At 36.6% G+C, this 27,955-nt stretch overlaps 1 protein-coding gene across 1 annotated transcript; it reads left to right on the top strand.

Annotated features, from left to right (window-relative positions):
- The first annotated feature begins 3 nt into the window (after nucleotides 1-3).
- Nucleotides 4-27,769, top strand: LOC124170956 (guanine nucleotide exchange C9orf72-like). Its single transcript, XM_046550043.1, has 6 exons — nucleotides 4-1,140; nucleotides 1,313-1,534; nucleotides 1,716-1,820; nucleotides 13,627-13,844; nucleotides 13,932-14,093; nucleotides 26,310-27,769. Exons 1-6 carry the CDS (start codon nucleotides 511-513, stop codon nucleotides 26,488-26,490), a joined length of 1,518 nt encoding a protein of 505 aa, XP_046405999.1. The 5' UTR covers nucleotides 4-510; the 3' UTR covers nucleotides 26,491-27,769.
- The last annotated feature ends 186 nt before the right edge of the window (nucleotides 27,770-27,955 follow it).

The following is a 27,955-nucleotide window of genomic DNA, read 5'->3' on the forward strand; positions in this document are numbered from 1 at the left end:
TTTCGCGCTCTAACAAGTACCGTCAACCTCGACAACAATCACTCCGCAACAATCAAATACTCTTCAGAAGTTCTAAAGCGTCACTAATGGTCTCAGGGAACAAATTGTCATCTATGGAAACGCTGTGTGCCAACAATCGATATCTAGAGAAGCAAACGTTGGCCGTTTTTGAATCTCTCCACGGTTACTGATAGTGAAATTTGAAGTTGGATACGTATATTTACCCACCTTCATATTCAGACTACTCTCATGAAGTTCATTCCTCTTTCGATATACGTTGAAGGGTTGCATTGTAGTTATGGCTTAGTGGGTCGAGGAGGTTTTGTATCGGCTGTAGTACAAAGGTTTAGCTAGTTTTCTAGTGCGTTAATAGAGTTTGTGGCTCTTGTATTCCGAGGGATATAGAGTGGTTGAACTCCGGAGGTGTCCAATATCCGTCAGCGGAAAAGTCGGGTGTATTTTCGATCAATTGTTCTGACATTTGCGTGGTAAGTGTGTGCTCTGTCCAAGATGCTTCCTTACAAGTTTTCCTATTCTTTACCTGAGTCAGAATGTGGTGTATTGGCTGTGGTAATGTCGAGGTGGGACGATATTGTGGGTCCTAAGACTGTTCGCGTGTGGTTCCAAGAAGTTGTAGGGGAGCCATTGGCCTATCCCATGGAGATGCCAGATTTCAGCAAAGAGTCAAATCTGATGGGAACTTCTGATTCCGCGGTACCTGTAGAATATCGTGTCAGTCAGTCATTAGGCATGGGTGGAAAGCATTTCATGGGGCAGGCATCTCATTTTGGAGGAGCTGGAAACATCGGTAATAGTAGTGAATATGCCGAATCGGATATATTTTCTGCTATTAAATATGTTACTAACCATACGGTCAACTGCCTGTCCGTGAGTGCTGACGGGAACTCTGCTGAAAACGACTATTTGAACGAAAAGGGCACAAGTTTCTATGTAGTACCGGATGTGAATTTAGTTTTCATTTCTTTGATGTTTCTTGTGAAAGAAGGCCGTATACTCGTGCCTTATTCAATTGCAATCATTGCAAGTTATGATAATTATCATTACTTTTTACGTTTGAGAGGGCTCTGCTTACTGTGGCTGAGGAGAATTGCTTTTCGCTTCAACACTTTGTTAACCAAGGTTAGTGGCCGATGTATGGTAACAGTAATGATGGTAAATGAGTGGTTATTTGTTTCGCCCCTTAAACTAGTTAAAAATGGAACTAATTGACATACTTTTATCGCGGTGGCATTGCATAATTTCTGGTGACATTCCGTTCTAATTTTGGTGCTGATTCATAAATTTGTTTCAGAATTCATCCTCTTTTGACTCCAGTTTGTGGAATAAGGTAAATGAGTGGATTTTGGACTTCTGTAACATGTTGATAGAAGTGAACCGAACTGGATTAGGCACCCAGACTCTCACCTCTGGACGTGCAGTGGACTTAAAAATAATGAAACGAGCCTTGACGTCTCATCTACAAACGTTTGGCAGCTCCGTTGTCATTGGCAAAACAGCCGAGGATATTAACGATGTAAGCTATTATAGACTTTCTGTGATATTCATGGTTTATAGTCTGTATGGCGTAGTACATGCCATACTTAGGAAATACTCATGTGTGCATATTCAGACAGCCATGTTAGAGTAGCACTTGAAGTGCGTATTTGCTTCAGGATGATGTCAATCTTGATTTCTTTTTTTATTTTATGCAAAAGGTGTTATGTTTTCTTGGACTTTTCCTGAATGAAGCAGACAGATATTCCACCTGCCTCATGGATCCCCTTAGGAAGTACTCATATCACATGGGGTTGAAATTACAGGTATGTTTTTCAGTTGGAGGTACATAGAAATTAAACATATTTGTTTATTATACGAGAGTTGACTCCCTGGAATGGCTTTTGCTGGATGTATTAGTTAACTGGTATGTTGTCTATACCCATTTGAAATGCATACTGGAGTTTGAAGAGGTAACCCTGTGAAGGTGAGGGAGCATATCAGGTTGAACCATGTATTCAAATGAGGACTAATGCTTTTAATGTTCAACATAGAGAATTTATTTGAAATGAAGGTATTCTGGAGTTGGGACATTGTGAACACCAGTTTAGGCACGTAGCCTTAGTTCATTAATCTATTTATGGCTTCTGCCTTAATTGCTTTCTCTTCTCAACTCGAACACAAGATGTCTGTCATTACTTGTTCCCATAAACAATGCCAATCTAGACCTATTTTTCTCTCTTAGCACTTAGCTACTTGGTCATAGGTACAGATTATTATGTAAGCCAGACCTCATAATATTTCAGGGTGTCCAGTGACCAGGAAAACTGGGAAAATCTGGAATTGTACATGAATTTTAGTCCCTGTAATTACGCATTTATTATATGCACATATTATGAATGCTTGCTCCAACCGGGAATTTCAAAATCTTTTATTTTCTAATGCATTTCACATAAAATTTTGCCAGTTCAACACCCATTTTCTGACCTAAAATGTATTTGCCATGATTTTAAGGGTAGTAGATTAGTAGAATTTATACAGCCGCATCGGAATGTGGAATGTTTGACAAGAAAACTCAATTGTCAAGTACTCAATTGTAGATTGAAAATTTCTTATTGCATGGCTCTAAATCAGACTGGGAGTCACCAACTGCAGAAACTTGAATGTTTCTTACATTTAGATCATAGTGGGATAGCTTTCATTGCAATGGTTGCAGATGATAACCATTGATTTATCTTGATACTATAAGAATTGAACTTGAAAGTATTGACTTGTTTGAATTATTCCTCTGGCAAAATTTTCTGGCTGCTACCATTTATGCTATTGTATTGCTCCATAGTATTTGCTCTGGCAAGTTAACAATCATCTTGTAAAGTATGACTCTGCCGGAATAACTTCTTAAAACTATTGAGCACGATGCAAAATTTTATTAAGAAATTTGAAGGCTATGTTTTGAAGTCTAGAAAGAGGTCTGTTGGTTTTTTTTCCTATGAAGTGTGTGTTATTTTGTTCCTACATCGGTGATTAATCTGTCACAGCTTGAGAATTGGTTAACTTATGAGTGGTTTTCAATCATTCTTATAATCTGTCTAAATATGCATTTGAAATAGTGAGGTTAACCTCAATGCATAATTAGCTCTTAATCCCGGGCATTATGGTGCCTTAAATTTGGCCCTGTGCAGGTATGAAGCCAAATGCAATCATTTCCCATTGATTTTATTGGTTATGCATAAGGCAAGAAGAGGTATTTGAGGTCATGTTTATCTATTTAGGTACCTCACCATGCTAATAAATATACTTCACCAATCCCTGAAAGCCCAGCCTAGCTGTCTGGAATGTATCATAACTTCTGTGGTGTTTTTTTTGATTGATGAGATAGTGGGGAATGATGATTACTTTTCTTCTCATCTACTGGTGGAATCTTTGAATGGAATCAATATTTAGTCTGATGCAGCAGCCCTTGCTTTTCTTTTGGTCTGATGAAATAAATATCCATCCCAGTATTTGTTGAAGCTTACTTTCTTTTTAATTTCAATTATGCATTATAATTGTAAGTAAAGAAAGTATCTGCACACTATGCCAATCGCTGGGGTAGATTTTTGTGCAAGACTTGGCATTTGGGAAACATGTGGGCAACTACTTTCTCTATCTTATTTACTGTACATATATTCTATTACCAGGGTTCCCACTCAACGTGGAAACCTTAAAACCGTGAATAAGCCGTGAATTTCGTATGCTGTGAAAAAACCTGGAAAATGCCGTGAATTTTGTCATGAAACCGTAAAAATCTCTCAGACTTGAATGTAGAACTATGATTGATAGATCAAAAGAAAAATCGATATGTGGATCATGTTTCAAGGTCAGTCACGTGCAGACAGACAGTGTCCACGAATTTATCTCCACACGTGCATTTGAAGCATAATAGGGTGGTTTCCTATTATTTTTTTATTGCCTAAATCGAAAGATTATTACTCCTGGAGTACGTATTTCACGCTTTTAGATTTTTAAATGACGATATCTATTTTTCGCGATCAAATGAAAAGTGAAAAATTTCAAGTGCGCGAAAACGCGACGCGTAAGTAGGAATGAAGGGAAAAAGTCCGTACGACGCATTTCTGGTTCCCCCTCCCGCCTGGTAGGTGACTTTGATCGAGGCTCTGAGCGCTGATAGGACGCAGGATGCTAACGGGTAGCTGAGTACCTTCCTGTCTGGTAGCGCATGGCTTAAAAAAGGTTTATTAATACCTTATCAAGCGAAGAAAACTTTCCGACCTTAGCCAGTTTTAATAGGTGATTATTAAGACATGTTTCCCTGAGCTCTGTGACTCATGCATGCATTGGTAGCCTCTGACGATGCATAACTCCTATCCTCTCGTGTAGAAACTAGGTCCCTGTGACGTCACGTGGAGTGGAATCGCATGGGCGCCAATCTGGCCTTTTTCAAATGAGGATAAAATTTGACCCTCGCCATTCGTCTAAACCGGTATTTCAAAAACCGAATAATTTGTGTATTATGAATACACTAATGGTGGGTAACGAATCGCCATCAATGCCTTTTGGTTTCTTTGATGAAGGAAACTACCCTATTATTGGGTTGTGTGCCATGACGACACATTGACCGTGAGCCTGTGATCGGATGAGCGGTAAACTAAGTGGTCATTAACTCTGGCAAAAAATCTGGTACTTCCTCTCTTCCCTACCTCTGCTGACAATTTCCCACTCACAACCTTCAGCCAGACCTGAATTTTGATATCAATTGGTGACGTCATGAGAGAGTCAGAGAATGACGTCACTTTCATTTCTGCGTTTGCATTTACGGCGTCCGCCGCGTTTATTAAATTTTTGGTTTACGTGCGGCCGGTGATTGTGACGTGGTCAAAATTTTGGCCTTAAATGGCTTATAAACAGACCGTGAATTTGACGACATTAAGACCGTGAAAACCTGGAAAAGACCGTCAATTTTATAATTTAGTTAAGGTGGGAACCCTGATTATGTTTTATTGAAGGCTTTCATGGATAAAATGTTTATATCACAATGGTGTCTAAAAATTTTCGCTAAGAAAGTACTCTTTTGCTGATTTTGTAGAAGGTGGTGCTGGTTCTATCCCCGAGAATCATAAGTTGCTTATTTTATCCCATGATATGCAGGCTTCAAGGGGTATTTCATTAGAGGGTCATAATTAAAGCAGTATGTCCCTAAGCCTTTGGGCCTTTTAAATCCCTTGATCATGCTTGCAACATCATTGATGGGCTTGATGCTTGGTAAACTTTATGCTTTTGTAATATCTGGGTACCTATTTGTGCATCTATATTTTTTAAATTTGGTATGGATTGCCTAAAGCCCGGAAAGAAATTACTATCTTTTTTCCCTCTCCCCCTTTCTTGAAGTTATAATTAGTATGTTCATTGCCAAAGAAACAACTGCTGTGATTCAGTGATGAAGTTGTTAGCTCATTTATTCCATTAATCCATGAACTGAGTGTCCTTTAGCACATTCATCACTAGAGATGCAAATTAAGAATTAGTTGCAAGGGTGGCTTAGGATGCATTATTGCGTTGATATTTTATTCAGTTCCTTCTTTTCACGGGTTTGAAATTCATGATTTGTCCTATTCTCATTTACTGTTAATGAAGCATTGCTTACTTAGAGGAGTGATCATAGTATGTATCGGGTACTTCCTACTGGAGGAGACCTGTTTTCTCTAAGCCTCAAAAGTGTTACGATATTTTTCTACTATGCAAACATTTCTTTGGATTTTTTAGTTGATATCGCAGAAGGAATATTGAAAAAGCAAACTGTAAGCCCTCATAGTCCATTCAGTTCATATCTCTCTCATTATTGGATTCAGCACTTCTATATTCACTCCTAAATTCCAAATTTATCCTGGAGGTAGTGTTAAAGAATGGCATGTAGGCTGTTGTATAAGTTATCTCGATTTGACTATCCCTTTGCAATCTGTCATTAGGAAGATCATTTTGGCGAGTGACTTATGTTGCCTGATGAGCACAAAAAATTTGCTGTTTCTCTCCAAACAAGTACGTGAAGCAGGAACAATTCCAATATTGAATTGTTGCTTACATTTCAATGTTATAAGTTGTAAAATGTTGGGCCTATGTAAATGTTAAGATCTGTATGTCAGTGAAGCAATATTATCTCAAGGAGCCACCAAACTGTTTTTTTAATCTTTGAGATTTTTTTCAGCTAATAAGTAACAGCTTTTTCTTGAATGTATTGGTTACTGCTGAATGTAGGGTAGTTATGTGGGAGGGTTACATTTTGAGTGCTCCTGCCCTTGCATACTAAAAAAGGACTGAATTTCTGTGTAAATGATATATTTCTTCAGAACGTTGTATTTTTTCACTGCATAGGCCTGATTAAGAATTTGCATTCATGACTTTTCATTCTTAATTCTTAGTTGGAAAAATGTGTATGGTAATAAGAAACTTCTCATAACTTCTACTATGATAAAATAGTCTACAAATAGTGTAGCAAGGTGAAAACTTTAAGTAATTTTTCTCTTTGTTGTTGCACAACCAACCAAGGTGTTAGTTTTTTAAGCTAATTATCACTTGATTTTATTAATAAAATACTTTGAAATTTGATACTTTTATGAAGAGGCAATTTTTTAAACCTTATGTATTTTTGTTCTTAAGCATTACTTTTGTGACCTTTGGCTAATGTGGTGAGGTGTTATCCTTTTTACCGTTCAAATGCTATTCAGTTAGTCTCCAAATGGCTGAGTCTGAGTGTGGATAGGCATTACCATTTGACTGTGTGATATTTTATATTGTTATTCCTCATTTCTGAAGCTGTCATAATGGCTCATAGGAATAGTGCATGGGAATTATACCAGTTGACTTATAGGTTTTAATGTCTGAGATTAATGACATTCTTGTATGTAGACATTTTATTTTTGCATTGCTGGAGTGGGAAGAGGAATAGAGTTTATCTTGTTGGTTCCTCTAAGCTTACTTCCTTTTCTTGCAATTATTATTTGCTTTTAAGTATTTATTTAGCTTTATGCTCAAAACTGGGTTTTGCTGTACTGTCTCATCGAAGATTAATATATGTATTTTTCTTATGATGTATCGTTGCATTAAAGGTGACTGTAAGTTAGAATTGTGATTAAAAACTCATTCTTTCACATGCCCAGACATAAGTTTTGTCTTTTAAACTTTTGATTGAAACAGTTGTTTTCTTTAAATTCGCCGTCATAGCTTAGTCATAGTCTAAATTCATTTTTTCTTTTTTGAATGGTTGTATTGAAGTCGTTGCATAAGCTGATGTCAAAGTTATGTGATATAAATAAAATTTTATAGTGAAAATTATCAAATTCGCCTGCCTGAGAGGAGCTAACAGCTCTGCTCCTTCTTGCCCTCAGATGCCCTCTATCAGAGCAATGAACTACACTTTTGGTGTCAATGGGGTGAAAAAGTACCTAAAATTGTTGGTAAAAATAATCTTTATATCATAGACTCCGCAAATAGGGCTGTTAGAATCACGATGCTACAATTAGAGCCATGCAAAGCACCTCCCAAACTCACCCACTGTCACTCTGCTGGGGTGGAATGGAATTTATACTCTCGATCCTTGAGTTAACCAATTGTGGCAGTGCTTGGCTGCTCACTTTCCGTGGGCCCACGGTCAACCACCAAGTATGAATAGATTCAGGTGACTCAGCACCTGCTTGGGCCTTCACTTACAAATTTGCTTTGCTCAAATCTAAAACTAGTGAGAGCATTCTCAGGAGCTTCAGAATAGTGGTATGTTTTCTGGGGCAGGTGGGCCAGTGTGACTTCTTTATGATATTTGTTGAGTGTAGCCACTTTCAGCCTTAGGTTTCCGATTACTTTGCCAGAATGCGAGCTCTTCGCCCATTTCTCCATCATTATCTGGAATGGGAAGTGGCTCACTAGCAACAAACCGATTATAGGCAAATAAAGAAGCCATTTTGCAGGGTGCTATCTACATTGAATTACAGCTTTAATTCTAGATTTTCAGATTTTCTTTGACATATTTTCTCGAGGTAATGGAAAAATGAACTTGTATAAAACTTTAACCACATTTCCAACTGTTCTTGGTCTCACGGTCCTTTCTACTAAAAATAACTTTTTAGCAACTTCAGATGATTATTTAACCCTCCATTATGTCCTCCCCTTTTATTAAACAATTATGTAGTTAAAGTTGAATGAATAAACTTTTCTTGGGTTTCCGTGTGGGTTGGAAAATCCAAGAGTGCCAAAATTTTGGGCCACATCTCATAACTCATTCTCAGTAGCCTAGAGAATGGGTGACGAGAGGGAACCTAAAACATCGGCTCAGCAGCAAGTTTAGGGGAGAGTTGTCCTCAAGGAGACTTAGGTCACTTTGAGGCAGTGAGCATATTTAGCTATGGAGTTAAGTGACTGGTGCTATTATTTTTTGGGAATGGCATAAAACTCATTATTAAACATTCTTCCACCTTGCACATTTCTGGCATCTCTCTAGTGCAGATTGATGTACTTTCTTTGTTTTTATTGTGCAAAAGTTAAAATACTGTTGTTTTTTATTGCCAGTTACTACTCAGGTAGGATGGATATTTGGATTTTTCATTGTAAAGCATTAAAGAGTATTTTAATCGTGACATTCCAATGTATTTACGTTAGCTTTATCACTCTTGAAACAAGTTGTATGATCAAAACTACGTAAGGCTGCACATTGGGCCACAATGAGACGCTTTGGCTTGGGTCACAATGAGACAGATTTCAGGTGTCTAAATGTGGCCCATGGAGTTATTCTGTATTTAAAATTCAAAACTTAATGATAAAAGCTGATAAATAAAACAAAAAACATTGCTAAACTTGAAAAAATCTTAGAGCTGACAAAATTTATTAGTTTTAAGTAACTGATCTTTTCCTTCCTGAAAATTTGCTAAAATTGATCAGTTTCTTAAAGGTGACATTAGCACCACCCGGGCAAACGAATAACCATTTATCAAGTTACTCCTTGTGTTGGAATTACAATTGCAAGCATGCTAACGAAAAAGCTATGACTCCAGGTACCTAACATTAAGACTGACTTCAAAGAAATTAAAAATATTATAGAAAAAATGAAGGTTATTTTTATTTTCCTCTCATCTTAGATGTTTCATTGATTGGACTTTTTGATATAATGATTTTGCCACAACCTTCACCTATGGGTAACACAGCGAGGCTCCATTCCTTTTATAAGTTTGGTGCTAGCTGTAGATTGATAACTTTTAACTAAAGTATTATTACAGGCCAATGGCCTACTTGTAACAATTTAATAATAATAACCTTATCACTAGTATTTTAAATGTAAAAGAGGTTTATTTGTAAAATTTACCATAAATAGCCATTAAAATGTATTGTTCTTGTGTTAATTACCATGTCTCATTGTGCCACATTAAGACGCTGGCAAGGATTTTTGTTAAATAACTGTAGAGCCATTCAAAGTTACGCTACATCATGAAAAGCAGAGAGTATAGTGTAGAAAACAGTAGTGATGAGCGGAACTGTGATTTTCCGATCACTTCGTTACCTGTGACTGCTACTCATCAGTAACGGTGATTCTTAACTGTGATTGCGATCACCGAGGTGAATCACTCTTAGAACTCAGCGGTGATTTGTGGCGCTGCTATTCCTGCTACTTTGTCCAATTCCACGTAATGAGCTCTCCTCAAAAGGAACGAATTAACTTGTAGAAAATTGTAAAACTAGGCAAAATATTTTTATGAGGGAATAGTTCTGATTCCGAGTTTATTTTACGATAATTAAGTAAAGTTGATGTGGTAAAAGAATTGATTAGGGGCAATCATTAAAATCCCGTCGGCATTTTGTAGACATATTTTATAATCAAACCATCGTAATTCAAACCTTTAGCTGTATATTTCCTACAGAATTACCTATTTATCATAAAAGATGAATAAGACATCCTTATATTACTATTGGTAGCATCATGGTAGCTGCCAAAGCTAACTTCACCGTATTCACAGTCGCAGTGATTTCGAGTATTTGGTGATTTAGTCACCGGCAGTGATCGGCTACTTCTCTTCAATCACAGGTAGCGATGTATCACATATCACTTGGTAGCAGCCAGAGCTATCTTCACCGAATCCAGTGATCGAATCACCGATCACAGTGATTTCGAATATTGAATCACCGACAGTGACTGCTACTTTTCAGTAACGGTGATTCAATCACAGTTAGCGATATATCGCTCATCACTAGAAAACAGTGAAGTTATCAGCTGACTAGATAGTAATTCATTATATCAATTGGAAAAAATATGAAAAATGATGAAGTGATTTTTGTCTCATTTTGGCCCACTCTCCCCTATTCATTCTATTTGCTGGGAAAGTTTAAATTGAGTCTGCTATGTATTAGTTTTGCTACCTAAGACATGGAATGGAAGTCAGCATTGTTAAATTGGGGCCACTAGAGAAGCTTTTGAAAGTGATGCCCTTACTCCAGACCCTAGGGGTTCATTCCTTTGACGTATATCTTTCTACATCTAATCAAGAGGTCTACAGGTTTAATCTTCCTGCCATCATTCCTATGTGGAAGGTTGTAGGTGGTGTGCAATGACATATTTGGTTAGGCTGTCTGACTGCTGAAAAATACAAATTTACAGCTAGAATGATCTTCCCTAAATCATGTCCCATTTACCAAAATGATTGCTGAATTCCCCATTTTCATCTTCTGAGGACCATGAATTTTTATATGGCTCTTTATTGCTGAAACAAATAACTTGTAAGGCTTCAGTAATAATAGCACATATGGGTACAGGTTGAAAATGTTATCCTCATTACACTTTGTGACATTTTTCGTATGAGTTTATATTTGTTTGGCAACAAAAATAAAAAGGTGAATGGAAAAGAAGTTCTGATGGTGATTTTTTTTAAATAAAAGAGTTGGCGGAAATGTTAATGAGACATTCCATGGGAACAAAGAAGGAATACAAGATTCCTGATATCAGTTTCATGGGTAATGATACTGGCTCATGACATTCACAAGAATTAGGTAATGGGAGTTTAACCTTTCTGTGGCTAGCAAGAAAGAATAGGGTAGTTTCCTTCATCAAAGAAACCAAAAGGCATTGATTGCGATTTGTTAACCACAATTACTTTATTCATAATATACAAATTATTTCGTTTTAGAAATACCGGTTTAGACGAATGGCAATGGTCCATTTTTATCCACATTTGAAAAGGGCCAGATTGGCACCCATGCGATGCCACACTACGTGACGTCACAGGGACCTAGTTTCTATAGGAGAAGATAGGAGTTATACATCGTCTGAGATTACCAATGCATGCATGAGGCGCAGAGCTCAGGGAAACACGTCTTAATAATCACCTATTAAAACTGGCTAAGGTCGGAAAGTTCTCTTCGTTTGATAAGGTATTTATTAACCTTTTTTAAGCCAAGCGCTACCAGACAGCAAGGTACTCAGCTACCCTCTAGCATCCTGCGTCCTATCAGCGCTCAGAGCCTCGATCAAGGTCACCTCACAAGGCGGGAGGGGGAACCAGAAATACGTCACACGGAGAGATTTCCTTACCCGTCGCGTTTTCGCACGCTTGAAAATTTTCACTTTTCATTTAATCGCGAAAAATAGATACCATCATTTAAAAATCTAAAAGCGTGAAATATGTACTCCAGGAGTAATAATCTTCCGATATAGGCAATAAAAAAATAATAGGAAACCACCCTATTGTGACCATTTAATAAGCACATTATATTAATGTACTATGTATTATTCTTATGGATTTATCTCATTTCTTGTGGTCCCTGCGTGTTGTTTCTTCAGTTAATCCTTTCTATGGGGATTTGTGAATGTATTCTCTTTTTTTAATCTATCCCTTTCTGTTGAACCACTGAACAAGAAGGCTGTTGTTTTTGCATCCATTTGGTTGGTGCCTTCTCTATTTTTGTGAACTCCCAGTGTCAATTTTTCTCAAAACATATCCTACTACAAAATGAACCGATAACTTTGTTGGAATGGATTTCATAAAGAAATAATATTTTCTTGAAAATATGATTGTGCTCAGGAATATTATTTCACATAGTCTTTATTTATCTTTAATTATTTAAAACTTCATTTATCAAAAGGTTTGATTTAATTTGGCAGCTCTTCCTTACTTATATTATGCATGCAAAAAAAGTTTCCTACCCCAAGAAAATGAGTTTATCGTGAGAAAATCATTTTTAATTATTTAGAAATAAACAAGTATGAACAGTGCCAGATAACAAGCCATTAAAATTTTTGGTAAGTTTTGTAATTTCTGGATGGTTTCCATTTCATTTTGTAGAGTGAGAAATTGGGCCATCAGTAAGTACAAATTTATTGGTGCTCAGTGGTTAGAAATCATGTCTGTAATTAAAGAAGTCAGCAAATATTTGGAGAAAGGGATGTGGCTGAGATTAAACATGTTAATAGTTAAAGAAGTTAGGGGCTGTTTGCATTAAAGATTGCTAGTGCTTCAGATGTACACCATAACACCATAAAAGAGGTCAAGTAGTAAGTTTTCAGTTCATTCTAAAATTTATCTTTTTTTTGGGAAGTGAGTGTGAGAATTGTAATCCAAGAAGATTAAATTGTATGTCCTAATCTATCTCAACCATGGAGAAGTTTCCAGTGGGCAAAATGGCTGAAAGTAATTTAGTACACTCCTGGAATGAGATCAAGAGTGCTATATTGAAAACTTTAGATGCCTTATTCTTAATTTTAATCAACATTTGAAAGCCTTTGTAGTGAGGCTATTTAATCTTCAATTCAGTCTCTGTGAATTTATTTGTAGGCTATTATTCATCACCGAGTTTTAAGATTATTTATTAGCCTAAATGATGGTCTGGAGATTTAGCATTAGTTGCTTTCTGTTGATAAGTGATGATTCTTCAGTTAAATGTAATGGTTAACAACAGAATATTACAACCATACACATTTTGGCTGCAATGGTGGGAATTGTAGTATTACCTCTCCCAATGTTTAAAATAATAAAAAATAAATTCTGCCCAAGTAAGACAAAGTATAACTTTATATCATCCCACCTATCGTTATGGAAGAATCAATATTCAGGTGAAATAAAAATCAACTCAATATCATGAGTAGAATGTGACTGACAGATTTATTTGAAAAGTAGCTCAGCATGAATGAAGGCTCTCATTTGTAACTGGCCAAAAATATGCTCAAGATATATATATTTATTATTTTTTTTCCTTTTCTTGACCTTGTTTAATATACAATATAATATTTCCTGGAGTTGAGGTCAATTTCAAAACAAGTTTCAGCCAACGTTTCGATTTATTTTTAAATCATCATCAGGGCTATGTAAGAAAAAAGTATGAACAATAACCATAAAAACCATAATTATATTATTGTATAAAAAACCCGATTGTACCTTTTTTTATGTATAAATATTGTATATCGTTTTAATCTTTGTATTTTATATTGTTCATACTTTTTACTTACATAGCCCTGATGATGATTTAAAAATAAATCGAAACGTTGGCTGAAACTTGTTTTAAAATTGACCTAAACTCCAGGAAATATTATATCGGATATATATATTTGTGAATTTGAGTAGTTATTACTGCGTAGATGTGTTTTAAACTGGATATTTTTTTCAGGGATTACTACTTGATGAGTATGGCGGCCGAGACTTAGCGTCACTGGAGTTGATGTCCAACCCTATGCCAGTTACGGTTATTGATCTCACTGTGGGGGAAGCAGTAGGTGCAGTCAAGCAAACATCCAACTTCCATTCCTATTTAGTTGGTGGACAAGAAATGTTTCGACATGAGTACAGATTTTTGAATGAAGAGAATGGCTCTTCTGAGGACCACGAGTATGCTAATTTTTTATTAGTATTTAAAATGTTGTATTTGTATTAAAATTGATAGTGCTGTCATTCATGGAAATTTTTCTTATACAGGAGTGTGATGATAAACGTTCGTGAATCCGGGAAACTGGTGTCAGATGCTGTCAAAGACATGGAGTTGCTTCCTGCTGAGCATTGGGGAGTGTATATTAAAACATTTCTGAGAAAATTAAACCGCCTTGCCATGTCATTGCTGAGCCTTATTAGTTGGTTAAGGTTAGTTTTTTTCATAATTTAATTTTTTCTTCAGTATGGAAGCTAGCATGCCATGAGCATTATTGGTAAGATGTAGGCTAAAGCAGAAGTATTATTTTCAGTAGAATTGCAATATACTAAAATTTAGGAGACCCTAGCAATAGAAAATATTTTTGTGAAATTGGTTACTGTCGAGCTGAAATTCATTTATGTAATGTAAATTTTTCTTATAAATTTGCTTTTTATGATAAAAAATGGTTCAGATAGCAGTTTTTGTTGATGAACATGTTCTATTTAATAGGGATGGATGGATCCAGGATTTTTTTCGGATCCAGATGCGGATTCGATCCTGGATTTCAGGTGTCGAATCTTTGGATATTTTTGGATCTATAGTACACTCCCGATTATCAGGGCTAATGATGGGGAGGGATGGCACGAATAATCGTAAAACACGGATAATCCAAACTTTCACGCAAATGTCTTGTAATGTTCATAACTAACGTAAAACAAGCAATATATTATTATTATTTATGCAGTCATTCTGTTATTAAAGTGTGCTTCCTCGACTCATTGAGGGCCTTCTTCGCCAGTTCGCAATCTATTTTTAGCGGCGATAGCATGGTTGTACAGTGAGTCCTCGTTCTACGTCACCCCGTTTAACGTCATTTCGCGGTAACGTCACGAAAATTTTGAGACTGTTATTCGTTTATCGCACCTACGCTTCGCAATAACGTCAAGTATTTTAAATTTCGCGCGAAAAAAAAAGGCGAAGCGGCGGGCGTTGCAGGTTGTTCGTTTTGTGGGCGGTAATACAGTCAGTCTAAGCAAAGTGTAAAACGGTGTGTTTATTCGTAATTGCGATTACGGTTTTAGCAAAGACTTCTGCAAAATGAATTCTTACGTAGGTGCGCAAGGTTTTACTTGGCGTAATTGTTTTCAGGAACCTAAAAAGTGATTTCAAGGCATTTTTTCGTGTAGAACTCTGAGATTTTGTCGTCACTTTTATTTGCCGAGTTCACAATAATTTTGGTTCCTGTAACTGCGACGATGTTTCAGCGATGATGATGCCCAGTCGACGCTCGCCCGGGCGACCACCATAGCGAAGCCGAAAAGCAAATGCTGGAAGATACAAAAATGGAGAAGGATTTACGTCACTGCTGCTATTGTCGTCGATGAAGACAGGAACTCGTATTTATGCGATAGTTTGGCATTCCCACCATAAAAAATGCCCCAGATATGATACGCTAACATTTTTTTCGCGTTGGAATTGTGAGATCTAGGAGCCGGTATTCACTTTTTGCATTGTTTCTTATGGGATATTATGATTCGATTAACGTCATTTCGTTTATCGTCACATTTTTCAGGAACGGTAAGTGACGTTAAACGAGGACTCACTGTACTTGTATTATTAATGCTCCATGTAAGCCATGGTTTCGAAAACCACATCCGTGGCTGTGTGATCACAAATATAGAAAAGTGGTTAGCATGAATGCTTCAAAACCACTGCTCGACATCGGAAACAACACTGTCAGGCATCACGCCACGTAGTCGTGTCTCGCACAAGTTGCCCGAGTTGTAACTGCTGCGCAATGTGTATCCGTGATCAAGGAGTGCGGTCGTGCAGTGCGAGGCTTGGAAAACAGGAACACGGTGCTCCCGTGAATGCAGCTAGCACGTGATCGCTTCCATTTTACGAAGGGGATTCTAATGGAAATAATAAGCCCGGGGTATCCTAGCATTATTGCTGTCATTCCGATGATTTTGCATCCGATTTTTTTAATAAAGATTGCGGAAAAAATTGAGCGAGAGTGATAATCATGCACGGATAATAGGGTGGTTTCCTATTATTTTTTTATTGCCTTAATCGAAAGATTATTACTCCTGGAGTACGTATTTCACGCTTTTAGATTTTTAAATGACGATATCTATTTTTCGCGATTAAATGAAAAGTGAAAATTTTCAAGCGCGCAAAAACGCGACGTGTAAGTATGAATACCGGGAAATCTCTCCGTGTGACGTATTTCTGGTTCCCACTGCCGCCCTGTGAGGTGACCTTGAGGCGAGGCTTAGCGCTGATACGACGCAGGCTGCTTGCAGGTTGCTGAGTACCCTGCTGGCTGGTAGCGCTTGGCTTAAATAAGGATTATTAATACCTTATCAAATGAAGAAAACTTTCCGACCTTAGCCAGTTTTAATAAGTGATTATTAAGAAATGTTTCCCTGAGCTCTGCGCCTCATGCATGCATTGGTAACCTCAGACGATGATAACTCCTATCTTCTCGTATAGAAACTAGGTCCCTGTGACGTCACGTGGAGTGGCATTGCATGGGCGCCAATCTGGCCCTTTTCAAATCCGGATAAAAATGGACCATTGCCATTCGTCTAAACCGGTATTTCTAAAACCAAATAATTTGTATACTATGAATACAGTAATGGTGGGTAACGAATCGCAATCAATGCCTTTCGTTTTCTTTGATGAAGGAAACTACCCTATTCGCAACCCGGATAAACTGTAGCCGAATAATCGGGAGTCTGCTGTAAATGCTTTTTTTATTGTCTGCTCTTAAATGAAGTAAATATTCAAGTTTCTTCAGGGTACATTCAAGAAAAGAAATGCTATTTTGATTGTGACACACTTAATATTTTCAAATATTCCTTACACATGTTTTCCCCAAATTTTGTCACTTGCTTCAGTAGTGGTGAGGTGGATTTTGCACTTCATTGCGATAGTTTTCACTTCATTGCGATAGTTTTCACTTCATTGCGATAGTTTCCACACCACAGTGCATGCACATAGCATATATTGAGTTCTTCATATCCAAATGGAATGTTTCCCCACTTAGGAAGGCATTTTTAGAAGCATAATTCCTCATAAAATTAAATTGCAACTGTGCAATCTGACACACACGGTGAACTTTTACCCTCGAGCGGGCATGCTGGCATATAAAGTACGTCAATCTTCGAAAACCAAGGATTTCAACATTGTACGTACATTCTGGTCTAAAATGACCATGTGTATTCTTGCAATGTACTTTGACGGTCCACAGTGCAAGTTTTCAGAGGTCAAAGTATTGTAGCTAATTTATTTTTAGATCGGCAAGAGGAACTGACACCCGTGGCGTACAAACTACGCTGCACGACTGGCCGTGTAACTCGTGCTTTGCCTTTCTTGAATGACCTCGCATATTCTTACAATGTCATTTTGACTGTCTATAGTGTGAGTTTTTATAGCACAAAGTATTGTAGAAATTTTTTTAGACTGTCAAGAGGAACCCGACACCCGTGGCATTTAAAGTATGCCACGCGACTGGCCATGTACCACCTGTGTACCTTTATATCTGTATCACCTATAAATTTACAAGCTTGAACTAATTTCTTTAAATAAAAATAAATTTTAGCCAAAATCGAGTGTTATCATATAAATGCTGCTCATGCATACATATATGGTGGTCAAAGTATGCCATGCGCCTGGCCGTGAAAAATATGCACGCTTGCTCGAGGGTGAACAGAACAAGACAACTGCTTAGCGAGGGGTTGGGCAGCAGAAGTGTGTAAAGGAGAAGTGGAGGGGAAGTGCTTCCTCCATTTTTCAAGCAACAAGGCCACGAATGAGGGAGCCTGGGGACCAGCACGTCCGATTGTGCAACTTTGTGATGTCATAGGCTTAAAGGTGAAGTCGGGTGAGCTACTTGATATACGCAGTTTGGATTTCCAGTCTGTCTCAACTTGTGTGTGTGGTCATTCAACGCTTGTTTCTTTGAAAATTGTGATGTGTGGACAGTATTAAGTAATTGTACAGTGTGTCCTCGTTTAACGTCGTCCCGTTTAACGTTGTTTCACGATAACGTTGTCCAAAAATTGAAACCCTTCATCATTTAAAGTTGTTATTGCTTCGCGATAACGTTGTTCAAATTATGCGCGACGAAAAAAAAATGAATGGCGAATAGGATGCAAGCGCATCTGATGTATATTAAATATTACTATATTATTGCGATTGAAAATTTTCGTTCGACAGAAAAGGTTGGCGTGGGTAGCGTATGTTAAATATGCATCTGAGCGAATAATTATCGCCTCATTTACCCATTATCCGTATATTTTTCTGATTCCAACCTAAAAAAATGTCCACGAAGAGGAGTGGCTATCCTGGTGGTTCTTCAGACGTGAAGAAAAAACCGCGACAGAACAAAAACTTGATATTATTATAAGAATTGACGAAGGTGCAACTGTTGGAGAGATCGGTCTAGTTTTAGGTTTTCGGATCGAGATTTTACAATTAAAATTTCTTCTGTTACAGAAAATATCGATGTTTCGCCATTAAAATACTTTCTTAATTTAGTTTGTATATTTCATTTAATAATGCCTTATTCCCAACCTTTTACCTTTGCGCTGCGCATGAATCGTTATCATGCTGAAGTGAATAATCGGTACTGAGAGTTTCTCGCGATTTCCGCCGGGTTAAAGAATTCATCTCATCACGAAATGTGACTTGCACTTCATTCTCGTGCTCCCGAGGGTCAGATTTTTTTCATTTTGGCCAGGTTCAGGTGTCTCCCTATTGGTCACGAAGTCTGCTTAAAAGTTACAGCTCCGATAATTGGCCTCCTTGGATTCTTACCCGGGAAATTCTGGATTCTTTACGAAGAAATCGATTGTTAGGAACCAATCTAAATTTTTTACATTGTTTCTTATGGGAAACACTGCATCGTTTAACGTTGTTTCGCTTAACGTCGTGTTTTTCAGGAACGAATCAACAACGTTAAACGAGGACTCACTGTATAGCCTTTTTGTAACTAGAAAGCTTTGTGTCAATCAATTAGAGCTTAAAAAACATAAATACTGTCAGAAATGCGTCTAGTTTGGTCTCATAATTTTTTGAATTTCGTGCATGTCATCCAATAGCCAAAAGCTGTTGTTAGACACCAATGGGTGTAAGAGACTCACATACCAGTTGCCTCCAGAAACGGGGTGAATTTGAAGGTGGTGGACTGAAAAAGGTAATTCGGTGGACGGGGAGGGTCACATAAGGTTTCCATTATCCTAATGTAACTTGATATTTTCCTCCAAAGCCAATGATTTATGGTCTGTTCGAACTCGGAGAGAAAAAAAGTTAGAGGCACTGGCCGAGGGCTGTGGGAGGAGGTTAGTGGTTTTGTGAAATCTTCGGTGTAGTTACTTTCGACATGGTTACTATCCTACGGTACTGAGCCCAGGGTTCCCATTCAACCTTGAAAACCTTAAAACTGTGAATAAGCTGTGAATTTCGTATACCGTGAAAACCTGGAAAAAACCGTGAATTTTAATAATAATAATATAATAATATCTTTATTGTTCTGTAGTTCATACATGCGACATAGAACATTGTCAGGGAGGACATCAAAACATACATGTTGTCATAAACTATCAGACAAAAATTCATTTACATTGTAATAACCCTTAGGCTGTAGAAATTTTTTTAATTCTGTCTTAAAAACATTAATATTTGAAATATGTTTTATACTCATAGGCAATTTGTTATAAATAAGCGAGGCAGAGTGATGTGGACCTCTTTTGGCACATAATTGTTGTAAGATATGTATATTTTCACTCCCACGGGTCAGACAATCATTAACCGAGGAGTTTGGTAAAAATAAGGTAGGGTTCTTTTTTACAAATAATGCACAGTAAAAAATGTACATACTTGGTAGTGTCATTATATTATATTTTAGAAATAATGGCTTTCCAGGAGACCTGATCGACACATTTGCCATAACTTTCAAAGCTCTTTTTTGCATAGAGAATGCCCTAGTAGCAGCACTTGTGTTTCCCCATAAAACTACACAATAAGCCAAGTGAGAATGAATTTTGGCATAATATATCAATTTCAGTATTTCTAATGAAGTAGTTGGAGCCAATTTGCGAATCATATATATTCCCGTTGCCATTTTGCTAACTACCTAAATCCTCAATATGATATTGCCAATCAAGGTTTTCAGTTAATTTCAACCCTAAAAATTTTGTAGAGCTAGACTGCTGAATGGCCGTTGATGAATTAGTCTTAAGTAGAGGACTCGTTTCTGAAGGACTAATTTTGTGATGGAAATTTAAAAAACATGTTTTATTTCCATTCAATTTTAAGTTATTACTTTTACACCAGCCAATCATTTGTGCTACTGATGAGTGTGCCATATCAATCACCTCCCCTGTCTTATTACCAAAACTCAAGAGTAGTAGCATCATCAGCATATAAAATGACTTTACTCTGATGCAGATGAGATGGTAGGTCGTTAATAAAAATGATGAATAATAGTGCCCCTAGAATAGATCCTTGGGGCACTCCACAATTTGAAATAAGGACATCAGAGTAATTCTGATTAGCATCACCATTACAATTGGTGTTTAATTGCTCTACCTGCTTACGATTAGTTAAATAGGATTTTATCCAAGCTAAAGCATTGCCATTAATTCTGATTTGGACAAGTTTACTGTACAATATGCAATGGTCAAATGCCTTTGTTAAATCATAAAAAATCCCAATAATTGCTTTCTGGTTGGCAAGACCTAAGATAATGCCATTAACAAGCTGAAAAACAGCAGACATAGTTGACTTGCCTTTAATAAAGCCATGTTGGGAGAGATTCAATAAGTTAAATTTACACAGATAGACAATGATACGGTTGTAAAAGAGTTTTTCAAAGATTTTCGAGAAAATGGAAAGTAGTGCTATGGGTCTATAGTTATTTGAGTCACTCAAAGATCCCTTTTTATGAATTGGGCATAACACAGAAAATTTTAAATTTGTCGGAAAATGACCATTGCAGATTGATAAATTGAAGATATCCGATAGAGGGGTAGAAATAATTTTAGCAGCTAGCTTAATAATGGGCATAGGTACCCCATCACTTCCGACAGACCATTTATTAGCGAGAGATTTTATGACATCTCCAACCTCGGCTGGATCTGAGGGACAAAGAAATATTGAGGCAGAAGTACTCATCGCTTTGATAGTGGATGGAATGCTATCATCATTAACTTGACAGAACTGTTTATTAAAACAATTTGCTATGTTTTTGGGCTTTGAAACAGCAATATCCTTAAACTTTATGAAAGGTGGCGACTGTTGGGTGGGTTTATTATTTGTCTGCTGCTTAATAACATTCCATGCTGCTTTGCATGAATTATTAGATAAGGAGATACGCTGTTTGTAATAATTTTTCTTAAACTCCTTGATTTGGGCTTTATAATTGTGCAAAAGTACTTCATACTCATTATAAAGAGATGGGTCAGAAAATTTACATTAACAATGTAAATCTCTTACTCTAATACTCATGTCCATCAGCTCCGAAGTGAATTTGACATTTTTCCTTTTACAGGTAGAATTTATTGTTTTTAAAGGAAAGGAACGGTTAAAATTTAATAAAAAATTGTTAAGGAAGGAGTTAAATTTAATATCAATATCAGAAATGTAATTCTCGTCCTCCCAAATTACGCATGCCAAACTCTTAAGAAATTCATCAACGCTGCTATCATTATAGAATGTTTAGTGATATATATTGGTGCAGTAGATTTAAAATCGTCAAGCTTCACCTCAATATCAAGGACACAATGGTCAGACATATGACTAAATATGGTATTACACAAAATCGTCTTATTTGGTAAGTTAGTTACAACTAAGTCGATAAGAGTAGAAGATTGAGAAGTTACCCTCATGGGGACATCGTTAATTACTGCTAAGCCAAAAGATTGAAACCAGGCACCAAGTTCTTCACGTTGGATAGAGGGACTTAATAAATCAATGTTAAAATCACCAAGGATTATTAGGTAGTTAACATTACAACTTAGCACAAATTGAATTGTGTCACTGAATTCCTGTAAGAAAGAAATGAAAGAGGCACTTGGAGATCTATACGTCACAATTACCCCTAGACTGAGTTTGTATGCTCTTAAGATTACTGCTGCACATTCATGGACTTTTTCAATGTTATGTTTTGTCTTCTTGCATGAAAAAGACAAGGAAGGTTTGCAATAAATTGCAACACCTCCCCCTCTGTTATCCTGTCTACAAAACGAAGCTGCAAGTTTCATGTCATTGATAGCATAGCATTGTATTTCATCACTTAACAGCCAATGTTCTGTTACCAATAAAACATCACTCTTCTTTTCTTGAAGAAGGACCTCTAAATCAGTAGTCTTATTTCTGAGAGATCGAATGTTTAAATAAAGAAACTTGAGCAAGTTTCCATCTTCTCCTAGTCACTTAGATTTCGATCTTGTATTATACGACACAGTGTTCACTGGAATTTCCCGAGGCTCAGTTCCCGAGTGATCCTGCGACAACCCAGATGGGTCCACCAAGGGTAGATCTGTATGATTTTCCCCAACACATTCTGCATTTACCATCGATACATTTACCCTATCACTGCGGGCGAAGGGCTTGCGAAAAATAAATCGCTTTATACATGCATCCAGGGGCCAGAGTTCACGACTGAGTAATTTATCAAGAAGAGTTAAATCGGCCTCAATCTTAAATGAAAGACTCTTTTTACTTCTTTTAACTTCTTCACACTCAAACTCCCTATCAGTAAATTTGTGTCGCAGGAAACCTAATATTTCACTGGTAGTAGTTTTTGGGTTAATGCGCCCGAGAAATATCCAGGCTCGTCTAGGGATCGCCGTGAAGGTTTCCACTTCCGTATATATTTCACTGGTAGTAGTTTTTGGGTTAATGCGCCCGAGAAATATCCAGGCTCGTCTAGGGATCGCCGTGAAGGTTTCCACTTCCGTGTTTGTCCCAAAAACACAATGATTGCGTTTACTTTTGGGCTTGTGTCCTCTGAATGAGTTCGTCGACTCCTGGTTTGCTGCGCGAGTACGTTTTTGGGTATTGTCCGTCGTTACGTACCTGTTGATTTGCTCTCCTTTTCTTTTTGGAGATAACCTCTTGAAAGCCGTCGTTCACAGGATCGTTAGCTTCATTTTGATTATTGCTAATTTTGTCAGTAATGTCACCAACAGTTCCGATTTCTGCATTCTCAAATTCAGCATTTCATCCTTGCGAGACAATATCAATAACTGCCGGAGGAACAGGAATAGCTCCAGATACAGACGAAGCGTTAGTTTCCCCACGTTCAGGGATGATTGTGGAAACATGCGACTTCTCAGCTATACGTACACTGCAGTCTTTTCCCAGGGTTAAACTGCTTAATTTCATTTTAAGGTGCTCCACTTCTGTTGCAAGTACAGTAATCGTATCGGCCATCTTGAAGACAGCACGAAGTTTTTTGACATTGCAATTTAGACAGGTCCAGAAAAGTGACTGGTTTTCTTGGACGACTTAAAAACTGAGCTCATTCAACTTTGAGCATTTAAGGTGAAAGTAATTCAAACATATCCCACAAAGGACAAGTTTTTCCATCATGTCGAGGCCAATATAACAGGAGCCACACTTGTTTACGTTGTCACCGGACGCCATGTTGTTGTTCCAATCTTATATTGTTCTTAATCTGTTATTGCTCAATGTTGTTCCGATGTTATAGTTTATATTGAGTGGCAACCCTGTGAGCCTTCCTCTATGGTTGTTCAATCTATTGGGAAGATTCACTCTATGTGCCTGATGGTATTTTGCTTTAAAATTTTCCACGGCTGAAATTATCTCACGTAATGCCTGGGAGAGGTTTTAAACAAAATGATTCTTGAGCAGTGTAATGGTGCATGTGATGAGAGAATTGGAACTCTTTTCATTCATTCACTCAAGCTTTAATTAAAAATTTCCGATCCAGATTTGATGCCTTCAGCAACTTTGGATCCGATGTATCTGGTGAAGGACAATATCTGCAGATATTTGGATCCGATCCAACCATCCCTACTATTTATGTTCAAAGAAGTGCATACGTTATTATTACCTACTTGGTTGTGAAAATATATTATTTTTATTGAAGTGCCTTTTATATTGTCTGAAATATATTTTGGCAACAGCACCTGCACACACATTTTATGTACTGCTGTGGTGCTATGGAGTACATGTGGAATATTTCTATATTGCTAAGTATTTAATGGAGATTGAATTGGAGCTCTTAATGAACTCAGTTTTCCTTCTACCATGTGTAAATTTTGAAGTATCATGCTCTTATTTTGACTTTAACACCATGGTGGGAGTTTGCTTGCAAGGAGACTTGTGCCATTAGCACAAGAAAAAACTAGTTGTTACTTAGACATCACCCATTCCTCTGTTGACTGTCTTTCTAGAGATTATTTTTGCATATGTTAGTGTCAATAAATTTTTCTATATTTATTGAAATGAAGCTTTGTGAATCTCTTACTGGTTAATTCTCTGCAACTATGCATATAGCAGAAAGCATGTGGGTAGAATCTGGACGATGTACAAAGGATGAAGGAAGACAAAATTGGTGCAGTTTTGGCTGTGACATTTTCTCTAAAATTTTGACTTTTGGTGTCATAATAAGAGATTCTTAGCATTGTCGGAAGATAGTTCCATAATTCATACCTAGGGTACTGAATTATTTTTTTATGGCGTATGTTCCTGTAGACCTACCTACAAGAGTGTAGAATTTGAAAGTGGCATGTCTGCTTCCGTGCCAATGGTCTTTATGGTGTGAATCTGCCAATTCACCAAATATTCTTTTGGACTGTGATAGACTTTGAAAAATGAATAAACCCACATTTTGCCATTTTTCCATCTAGACCCATCTCCTCAAGCTATTTATGACAGAAAACTGATGGCCTTAAGGCGATAAGTAGATGGCGTCACTAGCTCAAAAATCTCTAACTTTTTTTTGTGAAATAGTGTCAGAGTATTTATTTTGAGGTTAATATACAGTCATGCAAAAACTTTGATGAAGTCTGAGATCCCTTGGGTCAAATGGTGATAGAATTGAGATGGAATGACCGTTATGTACACAATGTTTGACGTACGTTTGTTGAACAAATTTGAGATCCACGCTCAGTTATTATTCTGATAATCTTGAAGTAACCCTCTTCGAATGCTCATTAGTATGTGTTTATCATAACATCGAATATGTTCAATAATATTTTTTTCTGAACATCACAGTTTTTATGTTTGTATGATAATATATACAAGGGCAAATTGATAAATGTAGGAATAACTATGTAAGGAAAATGTATATCAAATGAGCTTGTTTAAATATCGTCATCCCCCAGTTAATGGTCACACTAGTGATTGAAAGAAAACCTTGTTAATTATGAATATTCAACTTTAATATTAAGTGATCATAAGTTTTTGTAATTTACGCAGGGCGAAGAGTAATGCTTTACTAAAATGCCAGTTGTGTATGTCTTTTAGGAATATGAGTTATCATTTGGCAAGCATGAATAATACCTTTCAAATTGATGATTAATGGGGTTGATACTTTTTATACTTTGATGAATTAATGAGATGATACTTGTAAGTATATACCCAAAACTGGTATATTTTATTGTTAACCAACTTTTACTAGAAGAAGGTAGGCTAAATTCTGTTTTTGAAGCGTTATGAACAATATGTAGTTCATTGATTACTTTGGGGAGGGATATGCATACGGTTTGGTGAAGTACATATTGAAGGAAAAGGAACTGGTTTTAGTTTGTGAGGACGTTCGCAGCATTTGGTGGTTTCACCCTAGTGAAAATGACTCCAATGACTATTTACGCCAAAAAGGACCTAATAATCTGCTCAAAATTCTGTGGAATGAATGGGATATTAGGCTTTGGGTATGGGCATTTCTATTTGCTTCCGATGAACTGAAGAAATTTAGATTTTTATTTATTGGAACATCATACTAGATTTGTAGACTAAATTTATCATGCCATTAATTCAGTGTTATCTTGCCAATGAATTCTACCCCTAAATTACTATGAATTATAATACTTGTTAGTGAAAATATATTTTTTTAAGTAAGTCATTCCTGAACTTCTTAATTGTCACAGCCTACCAATTTTTTTTCTTGTTTTTACCTGATAACTGTTTGGGATATTTTCAAAAGTATTTTTCTCTGTATTGCATGATAGCTAAACACTGGTTGTATATTTATATCTATAGAAAAATCTTACTTTTACCGTGACGAACTCTCTATTTGATGGGAAAAGCTGTGTTCTTTTATAAATTTACTTTATTGTTCCCCATATGATCAGCCCTCTTTGTTGCTGCATAATTAAGCTTTGAAATTCTTTAATGCATTTTAAGGTGAATCTGAGGATTCTTGGGTGTGAAATGTATGCATAATGTGTGAAGTAATTATATTTCAGGAGCACTGGCAATGAAGGTGACCTGATACAATTTCCTGGTGAAAGCAGAGGAGGCATTACCTTGGAAAAATATTTGAAAGATACCCTGAGATTGGAAAATGCAGACTTTTTGGTGGTTTTGTCTGTAGCAGAGAATTTGAAGCCAGGTACATACATCTATGTAACTGAAAGAAATAATTGATGGTTCTACACTACTTATGTACAACAGAGTGAAAAATTCAAGACAATTGAATTTGCCCTGTGAAAGTTGGTTAAGGCAACGTAATGAAAATAGTGGTATTTTGAGAAATGCCAATGAATTATTTTCCTTTTCTGGAAAATTAAATGAGATATGCCAAAGAAAAATGTTTAGTTGCATATTTTAATTATGTTTTTAACTAAGTTAGTATACTTTTGAAGATGATTGTTCATAAGTTTAATTTTAGGGATGGGTCATTTCTTCTATGTGGTCAGTTTTGATTCCTGTTTGTTCCTGGCTTCATTCCTGCGTTTAATTTTCAATGACTAATCTTAAAAATCTGTCAATGATTTCCATTTTGGTATTATGAGAACCATCTGATAATTGCAATAAGTTACCTTACTGATGATTGGTTCTATTGCATCACTCTATTCAAAGTATGTATGGTAAATTATGCTCAAGTGAAATTTTCAAAGTGGATTTTGTGCCATTAATTGTGGCACAGAATCTTTTTGACCTCGGTTTCGAATCAGGTAATAAGCTTAAGAACCGAGAACCAAAGAACTGAATGGACCCATCCTCTTAATAAATTGTTTGTTATTGAATGTTTTATTGAAAAGCCGAAAGTATTTGTTTGCATTTTATGCATTGCAATTTAAAAATGAATATTTTTAATTCAAATTTATTGTTCTCAACAAAGACTGTATTAATAAGTTATGCATTGACCACCTCAAATATTTGTGGTGCCTGCATATAGAATTAATTTTATTAGGAGATAAGTCGTTATGTGTGTTGGACCCACACACTACTTAGTGTGAAAGAGAATAATTGAAAGGAAACACGGGACAATAAAGCTTGGGCTTTCAAAAATTTCCTGTTGAAATCTCAAATGTGAAAAAAACTGTCCATAAACTGACTTGGGATAGTATGTGATCAGTCAGAGAAAATTATTTGCATTTAGCAGTTCAGCCCTGCCCTGTTTTTGAAGGGGTATAACGTCTCCTCTATTACTTCCCTTTTATCCTAGGGAAGAATTTGTTTCTTTTTTACAGTAGGGCTCTATGCATAATTCATTCTAGTCTTTTTTCTGACGGTGGTATCAGGAAGAGTTATCCTCCTAAACCCTATTTATGTTTCTGTCTTCATAGTCTATGACAAAAAGTGCTGTGAGTTATTTAAAAATAAATACGTGTTAATTATTTTTTTAATTGTTCAATGTAAAGGCCCATGTTGGTCATTTTTGTATTTTGAAGAATAAAAAATAAAATTGCCATTGGTACATTAATCTGGGCATATGAATTCAATCAGTGTTGTGTAAGCACATACATATTCATATTTATTGCAGGGGCAACTTGGTAAAACCATGCAGTGTAATTGTCATTTCCTGAGAAAATATTTTGGTTCCATTATTGGGTTTAGTTCACTTAACATATCAGTCTATATCCTATTAATCAGTCTATACCCTGTG

The sequence above is a fragment of the Ischnura elegans genome, chromosome X (assembly GCF_921293095.1).
Source record: "Ischnura elegans chromosome X, ioIscEleg1.1, whole genome shotgun sequence".
NCBI lineage: Eukaryota > Metazoa > Arthropoda > Insecta > Odonata > Coenagrionidae > Ischnura > Ischnura elegans.

Coding starts and splice junctions, on each gene's coding strand:
- LOC124170956 (XM_046550043.1), top strand. CDS start 511: ATGCTTCCTTACAAGTTTTCCTATTCTTTACCTGAGTCAGAATGTGGT. Junction 1,535..1,715: donor CAGCCGAGGATATTAACGAT/GTAAGCTATTAT, acceptor TTTATGCAAAAG/GTGTTATGTTTTCTTGGACT. Junction 1,821..13,626: donor ACATGGGGTTGAAATTACAG/GTATGTTTTTCA, acceptor TATTTTTTTCAG/GGATTACTACTTGATGAGTA.